The sequence below is a fragment of the Xyrauchen texanus genome, chromosome 34, assembly GCF_025860055.1.
Source record: "Xyrauchen texanus isolate HMW12.3.18 chromosome 34, RBS_HiC_50CHRs, whole genome shotgun sequence".
Taxonomy (NCBI): Eukaryota; Metazoa; Chordata; class Actinopteri; order Cypriniformes; family Catostomidae; genus Xyrauchen; species Xyrauchen texanus.
In genome coordinates, this window is record NC_068309.1 from 5405913 (window position 1) to 5431609 (window position 25697).

Genomic DNA, 25697 nt, shown 5'->3' on the forward strand with positions numbered 1-25697 from the left:
TACGTTACACCTCACGCACACCCATCATATCACTCCTGAAGATATTGATGTAACCACTGGAGTCTTACGGACAACATGTTTGCATTGTGTGGACCTACAGAGCTGAGATATTCTTCTAAATATCTTTGTGTTCAGCAGAATAAACATCTGAGATGGCATGTGGGTGAGTAAATGATGAGAGAATTTTCATTTTTGGGTGTACTGTCCTTTTAAGAAGTAAACTAGCATATAAATGGCCTACAAGCTAATAGAGAAGAGAAAATGCATAAAGCATCAAAGAACAAGATCTATCACTTCATCTATCTAGCAAGTTTTTTGACAAACTAAATGCACAAAAAAACCCTCCAATTAGGATTATCTAATCCAAATAATACCACACTTTACCATACAAATACACATAATAGGCACGTGCATGCAAAAGCACACTTTTTGAAGTGTTAGAGAGCTCAAAAATATCTTTATTACCACTTTTGTAAAGAATTGTACAGTCAATTTCTAAACACAATGGAAAAATCCAAGCTTTCTTCAAACAGAGCCGTCCTTTGGAATTACAAAACCCCGCTGTTATCATGGACACCGGAACGAGCAAGGAATAATTGTGTGATTAATAAGACATGAAAAGAAACAAATCAGAGATTGAGATGGTCAGGAAAATAATAAATGACATTTGAGCAAAAAACGCCATCACGCAAATGATCACAGGATTTGGTAAATCATATAAATGTATGATTATTCGCTACTGACATAATTAGGGACTCGATCTGAAAGTAGACACTAGAACAGATCTGTTTGCTTTGCATGTAATGACTATGCTTACACAAACTCATTGTGATACACAGATCCTGTCCATTGACTGAGAGTCCGTTTTGATCATTTCATCTTGACAGCAAGCTTAATAAATATCTAAAACATTCTGGTACGCTGCACTGTTCTAATGACAGCAGGCCAGATCGTCGTCACTAATGCATGCACTGGCTGCCTTCCATCAACAAGAAACGACCACATTTCCTCCCCATACACATACATGCATTCATTCACACTCGCGCACATTCACCCTGCTGAAATAAGCAGACTACACTATGCAAAATTAAACTACACTGGGCTAATTCGCAATATTGCACTTGTGTTCACACTGCTCGTGTTGAGGAACTGTCGTCCGGTCCATATAAACGTTGCATGAGGATGAAATTAGATTGCAACGGGAACGTTAGGCCAAGAGGGTCTGTTCGGATCAGATTCATTCACTCCAAATTCATCAGAGATAGGAAATTATGATGATAATGATGGCGACGACAATGTTATTTGGGAGGCTGAAGACCAGATGCCAGTGCTTCTAGGAGTTCAGGCAGAAACCAAACTTCAGTCTGATCTGGAACTAGATCTAGAACTACAGCGCTGCTGTTACTTCATTGTGGGGTACCCTCTCTGGCCCAACCGACCTTGTCGGGCACGACTTGGAGGAGCAGACTGCAACAGAGAGAGAAAAATAGAGACCATATGAAAAAAATCCCATAAACTTACATTAATGGAATGTTCAAACAGGCCAACGGATTGCTCGTTAATTCAAACTCCAACTGTCAAAAATGTTAATGTAAACAAACCCACAAAAGGACTTTGATCTGCTTTAAAGGTGCTGTAAGTGATTAAAGGGCCCAAACATACTTCACGCAAGACCGCAAACACAGACGTGAGCGCTTCGCCAACACATGGCCAATGTGTAGTCCCGTTGTACATGCACTATGTGCGGTCTTGCGTTGCTCTGGTGGTTGCAAACCTTGGACCATAAGGGGGCAAAATTGTTTTTAGGTGGCATGAAACCGGATGTGGTGGAGTCAACATGTTGACAGTTGAGCAGTGCTTTTGTATTTGCTAAAAAGATGACAGAATATTTGTATAATCTAACGGCAAGACTCTTCAAATTGCTGCTCCGCCATGACAGTTGTTGTTTTATTAAAAAAGAAAATCCGCTGTAGCGCCTCTTGGGGCAACTCTGAGAATACAGCGTATAGTGTTAAGTTGAGGACCAAACATACTCAATGCAAGTACGTGAATGTAGACACATCTTGCTACACACTCGATTTCACTGCGTTATGAAATGTGTCAGAGCGCAATTCATAACCTACCATAAGCCAAAGCAGCGCAAGAGCGCATGTATGTACAATGGAACCGAGCGTTGGCCATGTGTTTTGGCGAAGCGCTCACGTCTGCATGAAGTATGTTTGGGCCCTTATGAATTACCCTTGGACACATTTAACTAAGCAACGACATGTAAAATCGAGCTTGCGTTGCAAGATGCGCCTGCATTCACGTACTTACATAGAGTATGTTTGGGTTTTTAACCGTTCTACCTTCCATGAGACTGAGCCGTTGATTTAGTCACACACCCCCTTTCCAAAACACCACACTGATACCATTGAAACTAACACAAAGCATGTTCCTACGGTTGTCAAACACAACAGTTGCGAAATAGCGCCCTCGGCTGACAAATAATAAATCCGAATATTGCAATAAGCCTCAATAATTTGCCGCAACGACAACACTATGAGAATGCACAAAATGATTGACAGGAAGAAAGCGTCATTGTCCGCGGACATATTTTTGTTTGTTGTTGACTGGTGAGATATCTCATGTGAGTTATTTCAGTGATATCTTTCAGGGAGTAGGAAAATGTTTGCATACCGTGACAAAGAGGAGGTTAGGGCTGGTCCGTGACTATGCACGCCCGGCCCCAAATTTGGCTAATCAGCCGAGGAGAGGGATAAATTCAGCGGAAATGCAGCAGTTCGGGAGAGAGAGAGCCACATGCAGCTACCATGTGTGCGTTTGTGTTCTTTGTGTCTATTTAAGTTCTTATAAAATATTATTTTGACTGTTCAGCCAGTTCCCACCTCCTCAATTCCCATTCCAACCTTGTTAAATTGGTGCTGAAACCCGGGAAGGGGGAGGGATGCACTGTAATTGTAATGTAATTGGCTCATACAAATAAATAGGCTCTTCAATATTTAAAAGGGGGGGGGGGGGGGGGAGAAAACCTCATGTACCTTTTGTTGTTGACAACCATGAACAAAACTATGCAAGATAAAAGAAAACGCGACCCAGGATACATTAAAAACTGGTTACATTTTTTCCTATGGGGGGGTCACCATTTAATGTCCAATGTAAAATCTGGGTCCTGACGCAAAACCAGTTGAGAACCAATGTTTTAAAGCATCATGAAAGTTAGTAAATGATGGCAGAATTGACATTTTTGGGTAGACTATTGCTTTAAACCTGTGGTATGTTAAACATTTCATGTATCTGATTAGAAAATAGGTTATATCTACCTCAGCAAATTGGGAGGGGTTGTAAAATGTCACACCCCCTGTAGGCGGAGGTCCCTGTGCTGGCTGCTGAGTGGGAACCTATGAGAATACAGCTGTGGTTACCATAGGAACAGGAGAGCAGTATCATCACCCAACTCAATGGATACACAGACAAACATGCACACTGAAAGTCATGATTAGCATGCGGCACATGATTAGTTAATGTGTGCAAGCATGCATCAAGACGGGGCGGAGCCTCTGTCTTCAGCACGCCTCTTTCAAATCCAAGAGCCCTTCCTATTGTCTCAGCGTGATGTCAGTGATATCAGGGCTGCAGGTAACACAGGTGTCATGCTGTAGGGTGGCATCAGAAGCGTGCAGATGTGTTTGTACACTCATAGTACTTGCTTTAACTGTGCAGCATTTGCAAGAACTGCATCCCACTTTAGTTTTCTTATTACAGTGTCTGAAAAAGGGTGTGAATTGTTGTTTGTGTGTGCATGTGTGTGTGGGGGTGAATCTCATAAAATCGTATCCAGGTCACATTTCACACCAAAATCATGTGGAAAATGAAGCTTCTAATTTTCTCAAACAATTACATGTTTACTTATTTTTTTTGCATTGTGACATTATTTTTATGACAATTCAACACATTTCCTCCAAATGCATTCTGGATATTTTACTTCTGTTTTTCTGTAATTTTGAATATTCTCAAATGGCGATTCTCTTTATATCCCAATTACTGGCACACTTATTTTTACAAAAATTGGTCTTTTTTATTTTGCTTAATTAAAAATGAGTAGAAAATGTGCTTAACTGTCATGAAAATCATGTCACAATGGAAAATATCTTAATGGCCTTAAAAATAAAAGTTTTCTTTAAGCTATTTATTTATTTATTTATTTTTTAAATGGGTGAAATATGACTGACATTTTCATGAAAGGTTTTGTGATATTTGTGTTTGTTTCAGATAAAAACCATCTAAAAGTACCTGATTTAAGTGCTGACTCACTTCTCGAGACAGAGAACTCATTGAGCTAGAACGTGACAGCTAGAACAGTAGGAATAAACCAAACAAAAACACCACAAACCCAAATTAATCTCATGCAGCGCAACTTAATTCACAATCTGTCAATCATAAAATCATTACATCTCAATCAGTGTTCTCCATAGCGATGACACACCTCAGTAGCCAATCAGAGCACGTGTACGTCTTTACCATGCGTTCACACTCTCAAAAACATGCACTTTTTAGCATGTAACAGCATTTGAGATTATAATGAGAGCCCAAAATCATGGAATAAGAGTTAGAGATGCCAGATCAAGAGTGCATTTGTAATAAGTAGTAAGTATATATAAAAGCATCTGTCATAATAATTGTGTTAATTTGCATTTGTGGGAGAAAATGCTAGGCATGACAGGATGAAATGGCATTAAGAGATGAAATATTAAAGGATGATCTGACCTCTCCTGATTGGGTTCCCTCTGGACCGGGAGGCAAAGCATTCAGATTAAACATCTAAATAGAAAACACACACATTTAATACACATTGATTATAATAAACGTGTGTTTAGGAATGTGTGTAGTTTTACTTGTTTGGTGGTTGAGTGTGGTCCAAAATAAATGCTAAATGTAAGTTTGTATGATAAATGCTGCTAAAGCGTTAAAAAAATAAAATAAAATAGCCATTCATGAAATAATTACATATTAGTGCTGCCAGTCACTTAAAATTGTTATTGTGATTAATCGCATCATTTTTGTAGTTAATCATGATTAATAGCAGATTTTGAAAGTGCTGATATTTGACACTATATATAGTTATTTTCCCGTCAAAATTCATTTATTTCCATTTTAGGAAAGACAAAAAACAAAGATAATGCTTCATAAAAAAAATTCAAACAAAGCCTTCTACAGTATAAAGATAGAAATTCACTAAAATAGCACCAATTTAAGTAACATTAAACGCTTCCCAAAGTCTAACTAGTAGTAATAAAGAACTAGTCTCCACATAAGTTGCATATTCATTGCAATGGGCATTCAATCTCTAAACACTCATTCTTCACAATATTAATCTGCTGGCATACTGTGGCTATACGCTTTTGCTACAGCAATCGTGAAGCTGCGTTCATGATTCGTGTAAATAGTCTCTTTGAACTCCACATGAAAAGCACTTGCAGACAAAAAGTTTCATTCTGCGTTTTGGTGATAGTCAAGACATGACATGCTTCTGTGTAATTAAAATGCATGTAACTAAGGCTGAAAATTACTTAATTTCTGTCACAAGTTCCATCTAGGCTTAGCATTTAGAGCTTCTTTCTCCATCACTGCTGCAAGTGTGTGGTGAAGTGTGCATCAGTGTAATGATTCCAGGAGGACACTTTACAAAGGTTCCGCCCTTTAAACCAGTGTTAATGCTGTATTAACGATAAAAGTGTTATCGCAATTAAGAAAAATGAACGTGTAAAACTTTTAAATGAATCGCATGAGTTAACGTGTTCATTCTGACAGATTTATTACATATGCCTGTGAAAGGCTGGTAGCTATTATATGAACTGTAAAATAATAAATTGAGCAAAAATAACTCTTTATGGAATAAGCAAAATGAGCAAATTAAATTAAAATGGTTCTGGAGTATTGAAGAAATGAGCCTTCAAACAACATTTGCCATTTTCTAACTACTTGTATGCTTCTATGCTCTCAATTTGTGCTTTTCACTGTGCAGGACAAATCGAGTAATATGTGTACCTGTGGTACAGTTGCACCAGTCTGCTCTGTATTTTCTCCACTGGCATCTGGAACACTTCCTTCCATTGGCTGCTGCTCATCTGGAGCTGAGGAGAGCAGTGTTACACTCCACAAAAAAATACAGTGATACACACAAATACTCTGATGTACACAAACACACACCTGCAGCAGGTGTAAAGAGGTTGGCTGGCATTGCCATGGGTGCGAGAGGAGCAAACAGGTCAGCAGGGGGCGGTACTGCAGCGGCAGGTTTAGAACCTCCACGACCAGGATTCAACACGTCCACATAGCGACTCCTTTTTGTGCCTGAAACATGCACAAAAACACACTTACTGAGCAGTCATGAGCATCACTTTTGACTGATTAGACAATAAGAGAGGGTCAGGAAGAAAAAAAATTATGTGTGACTAAGTGCCTATTATGGGGTGACATACCTGCTGCTCTCCTAGAGAACATATTCACAGGTGGCCCTGCCCCTGGACCGCCCATTGCCAGTGGACCCACCCCTGGACCACCCATTGGAGCTTTGGGAATGCTGGTGGGTGGAGGGGGAGGAGGTTTGCTCTGAAACACAAAAATGAATTAGACTGAATGATGTATATATCAGACAGCCTTTTAATGCATAACACAAACTAATTGTTGTGTTGTACCTCTTCCTCAGGCTCATCCAGATTGACCCATCTTTTCTTCTTTTCATCCCAAACAATCTAAAACATGAATAATAATGCCCATGAAAGCTGTGAGACAAGACACAAGAGTGTAAATAAACAGCAAGTAGTTGGAAAGAGAAAGCAGAAAAGTTCGTACAGATTTGTTCTTGTCGTCTGGTAGATGTGCTACATTCTTTCGCTTTGGATACAACCAGGTCAGCCAACCGCTACCACCTCCACCTCCCTGCTGTAGAAACAAAAAGAGAGTTTTAAGACATTTCATATTCATTGCAATTGTGTAATCGTCAAGTTGGTCTGCATCTTTCTCAGTTTGTATAACTGAGAAATTTTGGCGCATAGATCATTTGATAACACACAGGAACAACAATATGCACACATCACCTGGCTATCTGACATCTCCCTATCTGGCTACAAACACATTAGCTTTCCTGGATCAGATGACATCATCAGAAATGCTGTAGGTCATGGATCACTAAACTAATCGGATTGGGTTCAGATTGCTCCAACCAATGGTGATAGTCCTCCATATTTGGGCAGAGAGTCATGTGATCAATCACTCCAATTACATATGGCCACCACTAAATACATGCCAAGTACATAACACAGACTCAACGATGACTCAAATGGCACAGAATGAAACTCATTCTATGAAATCTCATTACTAAAATCATGTCTGCATGTTACGCACACCTTTAGTCATTGTTGTGTTTGCATGTGTAATTAGTTCTTATGTACAATTATTATGTTTTATTTGTTTGGAAACATTTTGGACACTAGGATAAATTAATTTTGTATTTTTGTAAATAACTTTTGATTGATTTGTCCAATCAATACAAAATGTTACTCCGTTACAGTTGACATGATTGAGAACAAAACAAAAGCAGTTTCTATTTACAGCCAGAGATATCTATGTCAAATCAGAAAAATAAGAAAAAGAGTTACATTTTGGTTTAAGGGTTAATTTTTCTTTAATGTGATTAACGCATTTATCAATCTTCAAATGACATTTTATTCAGCCTGTGAGTTTTGAACACAGGTTAGAATAAGGCGGTGATGTGTACAGGGGTCATTACACTGACACACACACACACACACACACACCACAAAACACACACAACAGTGATTCCGTGTCAATTATCAAGTTATGGAGAAAGGACCTCTAAACTGTATTTTTGTCCAAAACAAACCCAGATGGGACCTGTGAAAAGCTGCATTTACATGATTCGCTGGAGTGAAGCGTTTCCTCAGCACAGTGTAGCACTTCCGTATTTCATATGTAGTTCAAATCGGCACGAATCATGTGAATACCATGATTAATATTGTAGAATATGAGAGTTTAAGAGATTTAATGCCCATTGTAATTAATACTCAACTTATGGGGACTAGTTCTTTCAATTAGTTAACCTCTGACTTACACTTTGGGAAATGTTTAATGTTACTTGAATTGGGGGGCCTGGGTAGCTCAGAAAGTATTGACGCTGACTACCACCCCTAGAGTCGCAAAATCGAATCCAGGGGGTGCTGAGTGACTAGGGATGGTAGAGTCACATGGGGTAACCTCCTCGTGGTCACGATTAGTGGTTCTCGCTCTCAATGGGGCACGTGGTAAGTTGTGCGTGGATCGGAGCGTAGCATGAGCCTCCACATGCTGCGAGTCTCCACATTGTCATGCACAGCGAGCCACGTGATAAGATGCACGGATTGACTGTCTCAGAAGACTTTACTTGGTGCTATTTTAGTGCATTTCTATCTGTATACTGTGGAACACTTTGTTTGGAAAATATGAATAAAACATTATTGTTACATACTTTCTTTTCTAAGAAGGAACTAAATGCATTTTGACAGGAAATTAAGTGTAAAGACAAATTAAAATTTAATTGAGATTAATCGTAACTAAAAATGCGATTAATCACGATTAAATATTTTAGTCAACTAACTTATATAAAATATATATGAAAGAAATGTATAATTATATTAAGAATGTTTTTTTAATCTTTGGTTTTCAGCCCAGTTTGTCTAGATTTTCCGTTTCAGCACAATGTTTTGATTTGGTGCCTCACAATTTGTGAATATGTACTGACCTTCTTGGGTGAGTCTTTCTTGGGCTTCTTGGGTTCTTCCTGGGGCGGAGCCTCTGGGATCGGTGGGGGAGGCGGAGATGTATTAAGGACTACTGAACTGCTGCGATCTCGTCCTGATTGATTGGACGACTCTGACGTTGTGCGAGACCGACGACCTGATGTCTGAAATGCAGAGATAATCAGGGCAGAATTTATGCATTGGGAAATTTTTTGTTTTCTTCAAAAATGATGATAAAACAGAGGTACAGAGAGGAATTAAAAACAGATAAAGATGGACTGTACCATGTGCACTGACGATTGTGAAGCAGTTCTGGATCTTCTGCCCGGACCCTTAAGAGAACCACAACAGGAACCATTTAATCAATTACAGAAGCACAAAACATCCAACAATGGTCAGATTACTTTAAGTAACAAGAATTTACACAATAATTCCAAAGTGAATTTTTCCAAATGAATATCTTGGTTACTTTCAGGTTAAAAAATTGCTAATTTACAAATTAATTTACTGACAAAGACATCTGAAGACTCACATTCAAACGATGCAAAACCAACTTAAATGTTAGGCCAATGATATCTTCCACAAAACAAAATAAAATAACAATTTAACTAAAATACCTGAAACAAGTAACAGTTGTTACTTAAAATAATGTATTTTCATTTAGTGACAAATACAAGTCAAAATTAAGTAAAAAGTAGCAGAAAGGTGACATTCCACACAAAGTAACAATGTAGAGTATTTGGAAACTTAATTTTGGGGAGCACAATGGTGGTGGCAACAATTATGGAGTTCTGAGCTTCTATTTTTGATAACTCACCATGCGTGCCATTTCATCATAGAAGTCCTTTCCCTGAGGAGGGGGGAACGTTGGAGAAGTCTGAGGGAACTGCTGAGGTGAGGAAGGTCCAGTTTCTGCCACAGGTATTGGTGGGGGCATCTGATGTGGCATCTGTGGAGGCATTTCTGTGGGGTTGTAGATGGGTATTTGTTGCGGCAGTTGTGAGGGTATTTGAGGTGGCATGAGCATGTATTGCTCATACGTTTCAGGCTGGTACGGTGACACAAAGTTGGGCTGTGGAGTTCCCGAGGCCACTGGGTAGAACGGGACACTTTCAGCAGGAGGCGGGGCCTGCTGTAGAGGGGCCGCCCCATCCTGGAGAATAGTGGGAGGGGCTAAAAAGAGATAACAGTAAATGGTAATGGATAAGAGGCATCAAAATGAACAAAACATGAGAGAATTTTATAAAACGAAACCACGGTGACTCTCACAGGTTCTCCACGCGCACACACGCGTTGCCCACTCTGTCGTACCTGGTGGCATTAGCTGTACCCCTGCAGGTGGCAAAAGAGAAGTCATGAGTGGATTGTGGGGATCAGAGGTCAAATTTGAGGGGTCAGGTTGGCTGCACTGGTCCTCTGAACAGGGAGTACTGCAGTGGTACAGCTGTGGTGTACTGCGATCTGCTTGGAAAGCTATAGATCCTTCCTGTATGGGACAAGAACATGTACAGGATTGTAGTAAACAGAGAAATCTGAGTTTGAACAACTATAATTGGCCACAATCAATGATTATATGATTATTTTGTAAAATCCATTTTGCATTGCTTTTTCTCACAATCATTAGGGTGAGGCTCACTTCCAGAACGAAAGCGCTACGATTGGCTTGCTGGTGTTTTTTATTGTCCGAAGAGGAATTTTTTGTGTTTGTCCTTCTGACACAATTTGTATATAACCATGCCAGTCATGTTCTTTAATGAACTCTGAATGCAAGATTTTTGTCAACACTTCCAGAAATAAATGGTGTACATTTAAAAATGTGTAATGTGTTGCTAGTTAGTCTCATAATTATGCAATATGTACAGCTTGTAAAGTGTTACCCCCAACAGTTCCAGACATAAAAGAGACGCACCTTGATCTGTCCATCGAGTTGTCTGAGATGCAGTAACCAATCGGGCTCAATAAACAGCTCCTGCTCGGGTCTCTCCTTCAACTGAGGGTCAAAAAACCTCAACCTGACAGACATCTGTGATAAAACACATGATAAAAGATCAGACCTGACTAATTCCTACATAGGCTGAATAAACGTTTGAGCACTTTACCAGCAAGTGTATCTACAGTACCTGTATGAGCTGACTGATGAACACAGGCGAGTGGTACTTGGGTAGACTCAAGAGAGCATCCGAGATAACCTCACAGTAATGGAAGGCTTGAGCGCAAAGTCCCGCCTCTGCCAATCTACAGGCGTAGATGAACTTGAACACCTGTGTAGGTAAAAGAGCAAAGGTCTTGATCTCAAAAATACACAAACACAGACTAAGACTACTATGGTAAAAATCATAATATACTGACGGATGTATGTATATATGTACATCTAACCTGGAAGTTTGGTAGAGAGAGAGGCTGAGAGCAGAGAGACTGAGCATACTCGTACGATTCTGTACGCTGAATCGCCTCTGTTGAACAGAACTTCAAAAACGGCAAACTAAAAAGAGAGAGAGACTTAACCATGAGTGCATGAATGGATATTATGTTATCATATTATTGCAATCAGTAAAAACATCAAACTGATCAAATAGCCATGTGTCATATGTTGTTGGAAAGCTCTCAGAGTAGAATACAACTAGCCTATTATAGTGAGAAAAAGCTAAGAATATGACTTTGACAATTATGTTGATGTTGCTTAAATGCCAGGTTTGCACTTAGAACTTCAGGAAAAATAAAGGGAACATAAAATATCACATCCCATTACTTAGGGGAGGTGATTATCAAGGTAATCGGATATATGGAACATTAGATCATCCACACGAAGCACAATGTTACGCCAAGAGACGGCGCCATGCAAATGACACAAACTCAATGATGCAGACTCAACGAGTCTAAAAGGCACTGATTCTGTGAAATCCATGATATGCATAACTTTAGTCATTGTTTTGTTTGCATGTGTAGTTAATTGTTTTTGTTTCATTTGTTTGGAGAGGCTTTTGGAGACTTGGAGACATTTTTGGGACACTATGATAATAAATATTTTTGCAATGCTATAACTTTTGATTGCTTTGTCCAATGGTCACAAAATGTTTCTTAGATGCAGTTGACATGATTGGGAACAAAACAAAAGCAGATTTTCGGAGCCACTTTATTTACACCCAGAGATACACTGTCAGCCAAAAGTTTGATATAATGTACAGATTTTGCTGTTTCAGAGGGAAATTGGTACTTTAATTCACCAAGGTGGCATTCAACTGATCACAAAGTATAGTCAGGACATTACTGAAGTAAAAACAGCACCATCACTATTTGAAAAAAGTCCCCATTTCCAGCAGCCATCACTCCAACATCTTATCCTTGAGTAATCATGCTAAATTGCTAATTTGGTGCTAGAAAATCACTTGCCATTATATCAAACACAGTTTAAAGCTGTTTGGTTAGTTAAATGAAGCTTAACATTGTCTTTGAGTTGCTACAGTATGCAATAGTCTGACATGACTTATGGTCAATATTAGGTCAAAAATGGCAAAAAAGAAACAGCTTTCTCTAGAAACTCATCAGTCAATCATTGTTTTGAGGAATGAAGGCGATACAATGCTTGAAATTGTCAAATAAACTGAAGATTTCATACAAAGGTGCACACTCTACAGTCTTCAAAGACAAAGAACAACTGACTCTAACAAGGACAGAAAGAGATGTGGAAGAACAGATGTAAAACTAAACAAGAGGATAAGTACATCAGAGTCTCTAGTTTGAGAAATAGATGCCTCACATGTCCTCAGATGACAGCTTCATTGAATTCTACCCGCTAAACACCAGTTTCATGTGCAACAGTAAAGAGAAGACTCAGGAGGACTTATGGGAAGAATTGCAAAGAAAAAGCCACTTTTGAAACAGAAAAACAAAAAGAAAAGGTTCGAGTGGGCAAAGAAACACAGACATTGGACAACAGATAATTGGAAAAGAGTGTTATGGATCTTAACCCCATTGAGCATTTGTGGGATCAGCTAGACTGTAAAGTGTGTGAGAAGTGCCCGACAAGACAGTCACATCTATGGGAAGTGCTACAGGAATTGTGGGGTGAAATGTCACCTGAGTATCTGGACAAACTGACCGCTAGAATAACAAGGATCTGTAAAGCTGTTATTGCTGCACATGGAGGATTTTCTTTTTTTTAAGATGTTCTGACATTTTTTTTCAAATAGTCATTTTTCACGTTATTAATGTCCTGACTATACATTGTGATCTGTTGAATGCCACTTTGGTGAATAAAAGTTCCAATTTCTTTCATAAGAGTAAAATCTGAACATTATTCCAAACTTTTGGCCGCCAGTGTATATTATGTCAAATCAGAAAAATAAGACAAAAAAAGTACATTTTCGGCTAAAGTTTCATAGGCTGAGAGTCTCAGAATTATTATAATCTATATCATAAAAATCTGTGAAAAGTTTTCTTGACAGTGATACTAATCACTTGACCCTTGTTTTTTTTTTGTCAGAGTTATAAGCCTTTAATTTTAGGTATGCTATTGAAACAGGAAATCTTTAAAAACACCTTCAGAGCTTAAAGGTTTATGGTAGTGTGTACACATTGCTCCGATTGACTGTGTGTGTGCGTGCATGTTTACACACCTATGATTGGAGCCAATCAGTACCATCTTGGTGCTTTTCTTGGTGAAAACACCAAATCCCACCTGAGCCATCAGGTAACAGAAATGAGCTGCGTCCACCAGACCTTTAGTTGCTGTAACACACAGAACATTTAAGCATGAATACAGGGCCAGTGATGCATCTACAATATGTGTGCAAGTTTACCCCCATGAAAGAAATAGTTTCCATGCATATGCATGTAATATTTATAAAAGCATACATACCTAATGTATCCCCCATGGTTGAAATGGTACGCGTGTCTAGATCCAGAGTGTGAGTTAGATTGGAGAGCACCATCGCCAGATGGGGGCGCCAGTCACCCCACTTCTCATCCCCACAACACTGACAGAGAAACAGAGAGATATGAATAACACTATCAATATGTGTTTCCAATAACAACACACACACACACACACACACACACACACACACACACACACACACACACTTACAGTTGCAGCAGCAGGCATTCGTCCAGACATGAGCTGGTAAACGGTCTGTAGAGGGTCATTAATTGGCAGGCTGTTGGCAAATCTGTAAAAGACAAAACACAAACATTGCTCATTGTTTTTAATATGGAGTTAAGATCCATCAACAATCTCTGTGGAATGCTGTACCCACAGAAATTCCCACAGAAATTCCTACAATGATTACCACAGATAATAATTTTGACTCTTCCCTCAGTTTGCAAATACAAAACAAATATGGTGTTTATGCAGTAAAGCAGAAATGTCACATGGTAACACATATCATTTGTAAGGTGCAGTGCTATCCTCATAGACTTTCAATGTAAGTGTATTGCCAGTCGAGTAAATGTCATTTTTGTTTGTCGTTAAAAACAGTGCAATGTGTAGAGATCATTTTCTGTGGTATATGCATACATGCATGCATGTATGGTTTACCTGGTCATGACACTGGCATGTGTTCTGTTGTCCATCTTGCTGGCCAGTAACAGTGCATGTCCCCACAGCCCGTTTTTCATCGCACACTCCAGAGCATCCTGACACACAAACACACAAATTTGCTACAATCCACTGTTGCAATGTGTGGGAAAAGTTATGTAATTTATAGCGGTGTATCGTCTTGCCTTCTTGCGTCCAAACAGTAGTAGTTCTCTAAAGCGCTCCGTCTCCTTGCCGACATTCTCTGGCACGCCCATGTAAGTGTCTGATAGGAGGGAGATTGGCCCCACCTCCTCTTCCTCGGAGCGCTCTATTGCCTCATTGTTGAAGTCAATGAGATTTGCCTCATTAGGGGATTTCCCCGGCAACCAGACAGAGCGATGCTCCTTTAGCAACAAGTCAGCGATGTCTGTGCCCACTACAGTCTAAAACAGAGTAAAGAACAAAACAAACACTGCAATTGAATTGGTTTTTTCAACCAACCGTTGAAGATTAAAGGTAGTTGGAGAGGATGATTTTGAAACAGGCCAACTAAATATAAAACCAGATACCTAAAAAACATGTCTAAAGACTGCAAGTGAAAAAGTACAGTGACAATGGCGTTACATTCTGGTCTGTTCAACATCAGAATTTTAATTTTTGAGTGAACTATTCCTTTAAGGTTAGGGTTACACAAACACTCACCCCATTCTGGCGACATAGTAGCACAATGAACTCCCAAATGAGGTAGGCAGAGTCTTTGTCGATGAGGTTATCATTTCGCAAACACTCTTGAGCTTTGTTTTGAGCAAACTTTATAACATCCACCTTATGAGTCTCCTCCCTACAGAGAAACACACACACACAAAATGACTGGATTGCTTATGACTATATACGTGTGGCACATGTTAAATGGATAAAGATCGTCTCTTACTTGATGAGCGGGCCGGGAAAGGAACGCAATTCAGACTGCTCTGGTGAATCCTGAAGAATCGTCTGGAATGACATCACAGCCAAGCCATCAGACACAAAGGAGCTAACTGAGCAACCAGCACTGAACTTGACTATTTATAACCAATAATAAAAAACAAGAACAAATCTGTGGTCACAGTAAAAACTAGGGGAGCTTATGGTCTAAAGATACATTGTCACAAGGAAAAAAAAACTTTGTGGCTCTAAAAGGGATTTGTATTTTTTTTTTCTTTAAGCAAATTATAATTACTTATTTCTTTATTTAAATTGTAGGTGAAATCTGACCCGGACAAGCTCTGGACAGGTTTTGTGAGATTTATCTTTGCACTAGATATGTTCAATGCACAAGCCGTTTACAGAATTTATGACTTTAAAACTGCTTAAACATCTAATTTTTTACATTTTGAGACATCACTTTTTAATGAATTATATCAAATGTATTTACACTCTGTTCTAATTGTTACCTCCATGCTGTGGATCTCAACGAGTGTGGGCTGACCAGCAGAGGGCAGGTTGGGTTGAACAAGGATCAGCTGACCAGCTGGACCAAACCGAGCACAGCGATGAGGAATAGAGAACTTCTCAGGGGTTAATGGCCTTGGAGGAGCTGAGAAAGAAATACAATAAAATAAAAAAATGGAGGAAAAGTTTAGAGCGTTCTTCTTTAATTACGCTTAACTCGTTTAAGCCAAATTCTAGGGTAGCATCATTTGCATGCTTCACAGAGACATGAGCTTGAAGAAAAATGCATCCAAGATCACAGACAAAAACCGATATCAATTTTTATTATAAATATAATATAATCCATTCAATACAAAAAGTATGGATCAAATAGTAAAAATGCATCATTCCTCTTTCATCACCTGTGTTGTATTTGAAAACACATGTGTAAGCATGTAGACTGAGTGTTTGTTTGTAATATTTACGCTGCTCTGGGGCCGTCCAGGTGTTGTCAGCAGTGTGAGGAATCTGGCTATATTTGGTGGCTTCTGAAGGGTCAGGATATTGGCTGTAAAGAGTGGTCCCAGTGACATCATAGGCAGCATTAACAAGGTCTGTCTGACTCCTGTACTGACTCTGCAGGAAGAAAGAAATAAGTTGTCACACATTAGGGTTAGGAATTAAGAAACCGAACAAGAACTGCTTCCATTTTTATCAAAACACCATGAGTGTGCTTCTGCATGCTTTGTTCTACAAATGGAACACCGTACTAAAATATTCTGAAGGTATTTCCACTACTACTGTTCAGCTGTGGTGTTGCACTGCCTCGGACTAGGTTTACATGCACTTAAGAATTTAAAAGTTTACTCCAGGGTTTTTGCAGAGAGTGGCATTCTGAAACAATTAAAATGAGAACGCAATTTAAGGGATTAGATAAAGCGGTTTAACACACCTCTGTTTCTCCTGGTAAATGCAGCTTATGAGGGCATGTTAACGCACTAGCTGGGTTCACACAGGTATTTGAGGAGTGCGCATGTGTGTGCGTGGAACAGACCGGATACGAAGTACGTGTATATGAAGTACACTGGGGGAATATCAACGTTTTACGTAAGAGGGAAACCCCACTATTGTGGCGCAATTCTGCTGCAGGTCACGATGAAAAGTTAAGGAAAACAACACAGCAACAACTCTTAAATATCTGGAAATAAAGTGGAGCAATATAGAATCAAATAGTGAACTCTTCTTCAGATGCCATTTTTGTTCCTTACACATGGGAAATTGCATTGCTTTGGAGAAAGCTGCTTACTGACCGAGCCGCATGTATACAGGAGTTAAGAGAAAGCCGATAACAAAGTGCATGTAAACGCATACGCCGATTTGAGTCTTAAATCTCGCAATAAACGGCTTTCTGATGTCTATGTAAACAAGCTCACTGAAACTACAGCACCACAACACAAGAAAATATGATTCAGCTGAGTTTTTAGCTTGCAGTCTGGATTAAGGTTAGGATGTAATTTAATGTAACGAAAAATACTGTCTCAAACTCACAAATTATCAGTATGAATCAATCTAATGACTGAATCAGTCAGAGAGGTACTAAATCTGACTCACTAATCCGCAAGTCATACCTTTAAATCAGAAACTGCTACTGTTACATATATATATATATGAACACACACTTGATAGTTGTTTATGTAACAATACATAGTTAAAAGATATACATTCGGAACAAGGACAAAGAGAAATATAATTTTGAATTAAAATGTTAACATTATTATTCAAATTATATAATTAGGTCCATTTATTAGGACCAAAAAATGGGGGAGCTGCTTCTTTAAAAGAACTAAGAGACTTGTTAATTTAATTACAACCCCGATTCCAGAAATGTTGCATTACTTATTTCTTTCCTTACTTTAATGAAAAGGTTATTTAATTACTTAGTAATGCATTACACCCAACACTGCCCTACATCAACACTGTCCAGAAGCGCTGCCAACTACTCTGGTCTCGGCCTCATCTTAGACTGAAAGTAGAAAAGTGGAACTTTGTCAGAAGAGTCCACAATTCAAATAGTTTTTGAAAATCACAGCCGTCATGTTATCTGGTCCAAAGAGGAAAAGGACCTTTCAAGCTGTTATTAGCATCAGGTCCAAAAGCCAGTGTCTGTATGGGCCAGGGGTGTGTCAGTGCCCATGGCATGGGTAAATCGCACATCTGAGAACACCATGAATGCAGACAGATATGTACACATTTTGGAGCAACATATACTGCCATCCAGCACCGTCTTTTCCAGGGACATCCCTGCATTTTCCAGCAGGACAACTTCAGACCACATACTGCCCAGATTATAAGTGCATATCTGTGTGAGCAGAGAGTGCGGGTGCTAGATTGGCCTGCCTGCAGTCCTGACCTGTCTCCAATTGAGAATGTGTGGTGCATTATGAAGCAAACCATATGGCAACAAAGACCCTGTACAATTGTGCAGCTAAAGAGCTACATAATGGATGAACGGGAGAAAATTCCACTTTCTAAACTTAACAAACTTGTGTCTTCATTGCACAAATGCTTGTTATTAGAAGAAGTGGTGATGTTTCACAATGGTAAACACTTGACTGTCCCAAATTATTTGGAGCACATTGCAATCATCAGATTTGAAATTACTGTACATTTAAAAAAATAAAATAATAATTACAAATCACAAGTTATAAACATTATATAATGTGTAGTTGTAGTGCTTTCAATATAGAAAATGGTGATTATAATTTACAAATCACAAATGTTTGTTTTTATTAGCCTATTTCATACTGTCCCAATTTTTTCGGAATTGGGGTTGTATAATGAAACCAGAATCGGAAGAAGCAGAAATGTTCAATTTACATCCCCATCACACAATACACAGACACACACACACATAAATAATAAAAACATACAAACACTGACCTGTTGTGACCGAGAACTGAAGCTACTGCGGCGACTGTGTGAGGAATGCACACTGTGCACTGAACGCTCACTGTGTACTGAACGCCTGTCAATGTCGTCCGCGTACGGGTCACGCCAACAGCCCTCATCGTCAAAGCTTTTGTCGCAACCGGGATGGTACTGCCATGGGTCATTGTATACCTCTCTTGCCCTAGCAATGGTTACAATGGAAACACTGTTAGAGAGGTGGTACACTGAGGAATGTGACTGTATTAGAGTCTAAGAAAAAAATATTTGTTTTAAGAATGTATGCGTGTACCTGTTTGGATATTGGGGGTTGTCATACACCTCTCTTCTTCTGCCAGCATTAGGGTCATAGCCATATGGCCAGCTATAGTAGCGTGGATCATACATAGCATTTGGATCATACCACCAGCTCCTATCTGAACACACAAACGCGTAAGCAATAAGCCGAAACATCACGTTTTTGCACTTTGATACCAAAAGAGCAGGTATCTGTAGTGCAGATCACTCATTACCTCCATAAGCATCATAGTATCTCTTATACCAGTTTGCATAATACTCATCATAAGCGCTACGGCTAAGTCTAGAAGAGTCTTCTGGATACTCCTGCCTGAGAGAGGAAATTAGAGAAAGATAAGGGAATCATGTTAAAATGACAAACCAATCGAAACTCAGTCTATGGGCACATTCACTCAAAATATTTGAGTCCAAACCAAGTCCATTTGACCTTGGTTCACCTGTGCCAGTCGCAAGTGCTGTTCTGACTCCCTCACCTGGAGTTAGGTCGGTCAGAATACTGGCTGGTTCTAGAACTCGGTCTTTCTGGTTGACGTTCACCCTCCGGGTAACTGGGATTTTGACCATTATACCAGCCATATCGAGGATCGGTTCTACGGTAGGGATCATTCTGTAAAAATGATAAAAAAGAGAGAAAAAAAGCATAGTTTACTCTTTATGTTTTTACAATGTGTGCAAACAAGAAGCTTCTTGTTAGAAGCTTCACTGAATGGAAACACTGAAACAACATTAGATTACTGCACCTGATATTGGCTCTGAGTTCTTGGGTCCATAGGGTATTGGGGCGGGTATGGCAGTCTTCCATCCTGGGTCCACTCTGGGTAGGTCCCTGGGTAGTACCCTGGGTAGCCTGGACCAAGGAGCATCACAGGATTAGTGCCATAACCAGGTTGACCACCTAGAGCTGAAGGAGGTCGTTGGGGTTCTTGAAGTGGCTGGGGGGCGGTATTCCCAGACTGGATTGGGTAAGAAGGTGGAACAGACCCAAGCCCCATGGGAGGTGCTCCAGGATGAGTGGGAGGGGTCTGCAGAGGAGGTTGGTATTGAGCTGGAGGTGGTTGGACTGGGTGGGAGGGGCGAGTAAGGTCACTGTCATGTTGGTTACTGGAGGGTCGAGGGGGGTTAGAGGTCTGCAAAAGGGACGTAGCCTCGCTGTCAGGCTGAACAGCTTGCTGTGCATCTTTGGTGACCTGCAGGTAAAAGCCAGGTGTGTTATTCACAGAGGCTGAAGGATGGGCTGACTGAGACACAGCAGGGCCTGATTCCTGATTTGTAGACTGTGGTTGATGCATAGAAAAATCAAGCAGTTCGTAATTTGAAGGTTGATTGTGATTGGTGGCAGCGGCAGAAGATGAAGCTTGGGAAACAGAAAGCAGAAGAGACTGGCTATCACCTCTAAGAGACTGAGCCCTAGAGAGAGCAGGCTGGGCTGCTTGAACAGATGATTGAGTATCTTTTTTGTCTTGTGTTAGATTTAATACATCTTGAAAGGAAAAAGAATTAAAGTTTACTGGTGTGTGAGAGAAAAGAGTCTGTGGCTGACTGGTTGGAGGAGAAGTCTGAGCCATTTGATTGGTCACAGATGGCTGAGAGGGTGAGTGGATAGGTGTGGCTGCCTCTTGAAAACTTATTTGATTTGATGGTTGCAAGGGATTCTGAGAGGAAATCAAACTGTAATCAGATGATGGTGGAGCAATCAACAAAGGCTGGTTCAGGGCCTCTACAGGAGGAGTGGCTACTAGCAAGGAGGCATATCCTAAACCTGCCTGAGGGGTGGAGTCTGGTGGGTTTTCCAGGTTTTCAGAGGAAGGTTGTGGGTGTGGCCTAGGTGGATGTAAATCAAGAGGCCCATCCTCCGGTGGCTGGATGACTTCAGCTGGATGTGCTGGAACAAATGTTGCAGCCAGAGAAGGTGCTGCAGGTGCTAACAGGATATTAGCACCTAGACTGGAAGTGTCATTTTGAGCCCAGAGTGTAGTAGCGGGGCTCTCACTGGGGCGCAGTGCACCCTGTGCTCGAGATGAGGGCCGTCGTTCCGCTAAGTAAATGGTCTCCGAGTTGTCTGGGGGCTGTTCTAGGTTTCCAGGTTGCATGTCACGTCCACCCTTCTCCATGACCATACGTGCACGATCAATCTCTGCAGGCCGAACACCTACACCATGTGAGCGGACAGGCTCAAAGGAAGAATTTGCACTTGCCTGGAACACACCAACTGGCTTAGGAGGACTAGGAGTTGGGAAGGTAGGACTTGCCTCTGCAGCTGAGTTAGAGTCTACTTGTTCAAAGTACCCACCAGTGGAGAGGTGCAAAGGAGGGTGATCTGGTGGGCGAGGGCTCTCCTGTTGAATAAATGTTCCCACTACACCTTGTTGTCGCCGAGAGGCATGGCCGCCACTGTGAGGACCATGTCCGCTGCTGTGACTGACGTTGCTGTAACTGGATGAGACACTTGCAGAGCGGGCAAGACGAGAAGCAGAGTCAGGTGTCTCCAAGTTAGGGCCTACCTCAAAGGTATGGCTTGGTGGTTGTTCACTAGGCAGTACTTCTTGGTTCGGAACACATTCCAAATTCTCCACCGAATCGCATGGCCCTACACCAGCACGAATGTTACCACTGTCATTCAAATAAGGAGGAGACAACTCAGCCATTGAGTGGGAAGGGTGTGCAACCCCATTTACACGCCCCTCCCCTGACAGTGTCTCCACATTTTCTACATCATTACCCAGAAAGAACAATGAAAGGGTTCCAGGGTCACTAGGGGCTTCAGAGTAGGAGACAGGGCAGGCACGCTGTGACGGGTCCTGGGGGTTCTGACTAAACCATGGCTCTGAGGATCCACCTGACTGACTGAAATAATTCTGGGCTGAAAAGTGGGAGTTCTGTTGCTGAGTTGCACTGAATCCAGTTGCATTTGGTGGAGCTAACAGACCTTGATTCTGAGGGGGCTGTGTCAAGGAAGGGACTATGTGGGAAGAGGGCACCATGGGAGGGGCTTGAGAATGGAAAGGCTGAGACGGTAGATCACTAGTTGGCTGAAAATAGTTCTGAACGGAAGGTGGGCGGCTTCTGTGGTCAGGCAACCAATGGGATGGGACCGGGGGCATGGGGTGGGACTGAAATTGAGTTTGGGTTTGAACCGGGGGTGTTGGGGCTGTGGAAGGAGGATGGGATGGGTTAGAACTGAAAGGAGGGGCTGGGTTAGGCAACTGTGCAATATAGGGCATGGGTTCTTGGGAATTGAAGTATCCTCGTTCTGCAGGAGGAGGGCTAGAAACTGGACCAGGCCCTGGGGGAACAGGTTGTGGTGTAAAAATTCTTGGTGGGGGGCCAGGTGAGGCTGCCTGTGCGCCTGGTGGTGGCCCTTGTGGTGGAGCATTGGGGTTGAACCTTGCCATTGGAGGGGCTTGCATAGGAAGTGGGTTGTTGTTTGTGGGAGGAGTTTGGTTCCCCCCTGCCATAGGAGAAAGACCTTGCCTGCCAAAGGCAAATGGATCAGTCACCGGCTGGTTTGGCGAGGCAGCTGCTGTCATAGGAGCTGCGGCCCCATGCTTGTAGGGTCTGTTTCTTCTGAAGGCATTTGAGCCACCGGAGGCAGGCGGAGGTCCACTAGCTCCAGGGGGAGCTGTCCGAGGAGGGTGCTGCATCTTCACTTACACTCACAAGCCTCCAAAGCGTTTACACAATCTCCCTAAAGGGATGAAAAAAAATTCAGATTTATGTAATCTCTTATTGCAAAAATTATACGAGGTTGAACTGGGTCTTTTTGTATTTTGTACTTGAATTGGATGTACACTAAACCATACTAACCCCATATCTCAATAGACCAGATTTATAAATAGGAGGAATTACTTACTAGGCATCTTCCCCCTTTCTTTGCCATTGTCACACCCGTAAAGAACCGAAGATCGTGCGGACAGAGCAATACTAAACACAGAATAGGACTGAAAACCAAATTTAGCTGAAATGTGTAGGGATGGGTACGAGTAACAAAATAGACAAAATGACAGTACCATAAGTAAGTCAAAATGATGTCCATTTTTGTTAAGAGATATAATTGCCTTGAGTGTCAACACAGGGCAACACGACACCTCTATAAAAAGGTATATATATAAAACAATCACACAAAAGTGTTTCTAGCACACAGAAACAGAACACCACTCCCATAACCGTACAAGGTCAAGTAGCCCTTTTATACACTGAGAATGAAGGAAGCCTAATGGATTTGTACTTCGGCTACAGTTTCAAAACACAAGTCGCTGAGCAAAGTGCTTAAACACAAGCTTCTCTGGGGCTGTTCCTGTAGCGAATATAAATTCCACCACGGTTTTACCACTTAAATACTAAAACCATCCTCCAGTTGGCCAATATTTTAGACTAAATTGATTTTCCCATTCATGCTTCTAAAGGATCAGTGTGGACAATAGTCTAAAACAGATTATCAACATAATATCAGACTATATCTAATATTCAAAAGCCCAATAATGAGCAGAAATAAGAACAGCAGTAAACTACTGTCAGAACTTATGAAGAGTCACCCTGATCAGAAACCTGATATCAGGCACATTGCAGGCCAGGTGTCAGAAAGAAGTTTGAATTAAGTTACATTGAACTTTGAAACCTGTTGGACATTTTTCAATGCCAGGGGCCTTCCTCTGTGAGAGCGTAGTTTAATCTACACCAGCAGTGGACAGATAGCCTACAGCTCCTGTATATTAAAATACCATGTTTTGTCTTTAATGACTGGTTCACATGACCAGTGGTGGACAATATAACCCTAAAAAATACAGTACCATTCAAAAGTTTCGATTCACAAGAAACGAGAGATTCATGATCTTAAAAACATTTGATAAAATGGATAGAAAAAAAATATAAGAATTTATATTACATGCATTTCTTCAACAAACTTTAAAAGAAAATATATATATAAAAATGTTCAATTCAGCTGAATGGATTAAGACTTATTAAAATGCATTAAATTAAGATAAGAGTCCTACACTCTATATTTATAGATAAAAACAATCAAATTAGCCAAAATATTAAGTAAACAAACATGAAGGAGGGTGGGAAATATGAACAGCTTTGTGAATGGAATGGGTTCAAATTCTTTAGGCACAGATTCAATGTGGACTCATAACTTATTATGTAATTTTTAGATATTTATAATTATTGGCTGTTTATTTTTATATTAATAATCATGGTGTTTTGTTTATAATAATAATTACATTTATATAGCACTTCTCTAGACACACAAAGTGCTCTACATAGTAGAGGGGGGGAAATCTCCTTAACCACCACCAGTGTGCAGCATTCACCTGGATGATGCGACGGCAACCATAGTGCACCAGTATGCTCACTACACACCAGCTGTTGGTGGAGAGAAGTGAGTAGAGTGATGTAGCCAATTCAGTGACGGGGATTATTAAGAGGCCATGACAGATAAGGGACAATGGGGGGGATTTGGTCATGACACCATGGTACAGGCCTACTCTTTGCCCTGGGATTTTAATGACCACAGCTAAACCTCGGTTTAACGTCTCATCCGAAGGATGGTGCCTTTTTACACTATAGTGTCCCTGTCACTATACTGGGGCATTAGGACCCACACAGACCCAGCTGGCCTTCCTAATACCTTTTCCAGCAGCAACCACAGTTTCCCCCAGGAGGTCTCCCATCCAGGTACTGACCAGGCTCAACCTTGCTTAGCTTTAGTGGACAACCAGGCGAGAGCTGCAGTGTGATATGGCTGCTGGCTGGTATATATTATTATATAATAATAATTAAAAAACTGTAAAACAAAGCTATTTAACTACTTATGCCTTCACCTGTATCCCAGTCTCTGCCATTTGTATAGCCAAATTAATATTACCCCAAGGGAATAAATAAAGCGATTTTGTACTGTTTGAGATTATATATATCGCTCCCTACTGAATTTACATGCTTTTTAACACGCTGATGTCACATCCTCCTCATCAATTCCTGTCTCTTTAACTCCATCAGCATATATATTTCAGAGAGCCCTTATATACATCTAGAATAACACACAAAACTAGTGACATTATGTAAATGGAAAATTGATGCTTAAAATAAGATATACTACAACTGTCAAAACAAAACACACATAAACACTAGAACTTAAGCAGGCAAAACACCAATATCCGGTGTGCATCAACAATATAGGATTTTAAACATCAACTGAACGTGTAGATTAACATTTACAGTAACATTTGGGAATATCATAAGGCGAAACTAAAGTGTAAAAATGTAAATAGAGGATGTGCGGCATTACAGGTGACAGCTGACTGGGCCAGTAGCCGTTAGCATGCTAACACTAACAGTTAATTCCTCGAACTACAGAACGATCTGACCACAAACATTACAACTACGTCCGCAAACTCTTACCCCTTATCTCCCGTCCGAGATGCCGCGACACACACAAAACTCGTTCGAAGCGCAGTTTGAGTTGAGTTCTTCACAAAAGTGCAGAACACCGCGGCTGACACTCGTCCGCCATCTTGGACGAACGCGTCCTGCTTGGCGACGTGTACACGTGACGTCACTAATCGTTCCCGGTTGGCCCACCCCCTCATCATAAAATAAACATTAAAAAATTCTGTTTTGGATGGGCTATAATGTGTATTTACAAACTTTTGGCCGTTTGAAAGTTTGGAATAATGTTCAGGTTTTGCTCACTGGTCATTTAATTCACCAAAGTGGCATTCGACAAGTATAGT

At 40.7% G+C, this 25697-nt stretch overlaps 1 protein-coding gene across 2 annotated transcripts; it reads right to left on the reverse strand.

Annotated features, from left to right (window-relative positions):
* Positions 1-272: 272 nt before the first annotated feature.
* LOC127627688 (protein transport protein Sec16A-like) lies at positions 273-25495 on the reverse strand. 2 transcript variants are annotated; one of them, XM_052104179.1, is made up of 31 exons: positions 25366-25495; positions 19710-22654; positions 19443-19576; positions 19185-19279; positions 18965-19088; positions 18667-18856; positions 16212-16362; positions 15750-15892; positions 15248-15309; positions 15019-15157; positions 14520-14759; positions 14335-14432; positions 13885-13966; positions 13657-13774; positions 13415-13526; positions 11175-11280; positions 10919-11059; positions 10708-10821; positions 10110-10284; positions 9616-9971; positions 9083-9130; positions 8801-8962; positions 6856-6945; positions 6699-6755; positions 6483-6612; positions 6211-6354; positions 6049-6134; positions 4768-4821; positions 4294-4353; positions 3324-3401; positions 273-1467 (listed from the first exon to the last, which is right to left on the reverse strand). In XM_052104179.1, exons 2-31 carry the CDS (start codon positions 22608-22610, stop codon positions 1402-1404), a joined length of 6456 nt encoding a protein of 2151 aa, XP_051960139.1. In that variant the 5' UTR covers positions 22611-22654; positions 25366-25495; the 3' UTR covers positions 273-1401. The 2 variants fall into 2 exon arrangements, with proteins under 2 accessions (XP_051960139.1, XP_051960140.1); XM_052104180.1 differs by lacking the exon at positions 4294-4353 and having other exon boundaries at positions 274-1467.
* Positions 25496-25697: the final 202 nt, after the last annotated feature.

Coding starts and splice junctions, on each gene's coding strand:
- LOC127627688 (XM_052104179.1), bottom strand. CDS start 22,610: ATGCAGCACCCTCCTCGGACAGCTCCCCCTGGAGCTAGTGGACCTCCG. Junction 15,893..16,211: donor CTGGACGGCCCCAGAGCAGC/GTAAATATTACA, acceptor TTTCTTTCTCAG/CTCCTCCAAGGCCATTAACC. Junction 11,281..13,414: donor CTGATTGGCTCCAATCATAG/GTGTGTAAACAT, acceptor CTCTCTTTTTAG/TTTGCCGTTTTTGAAGTTCT.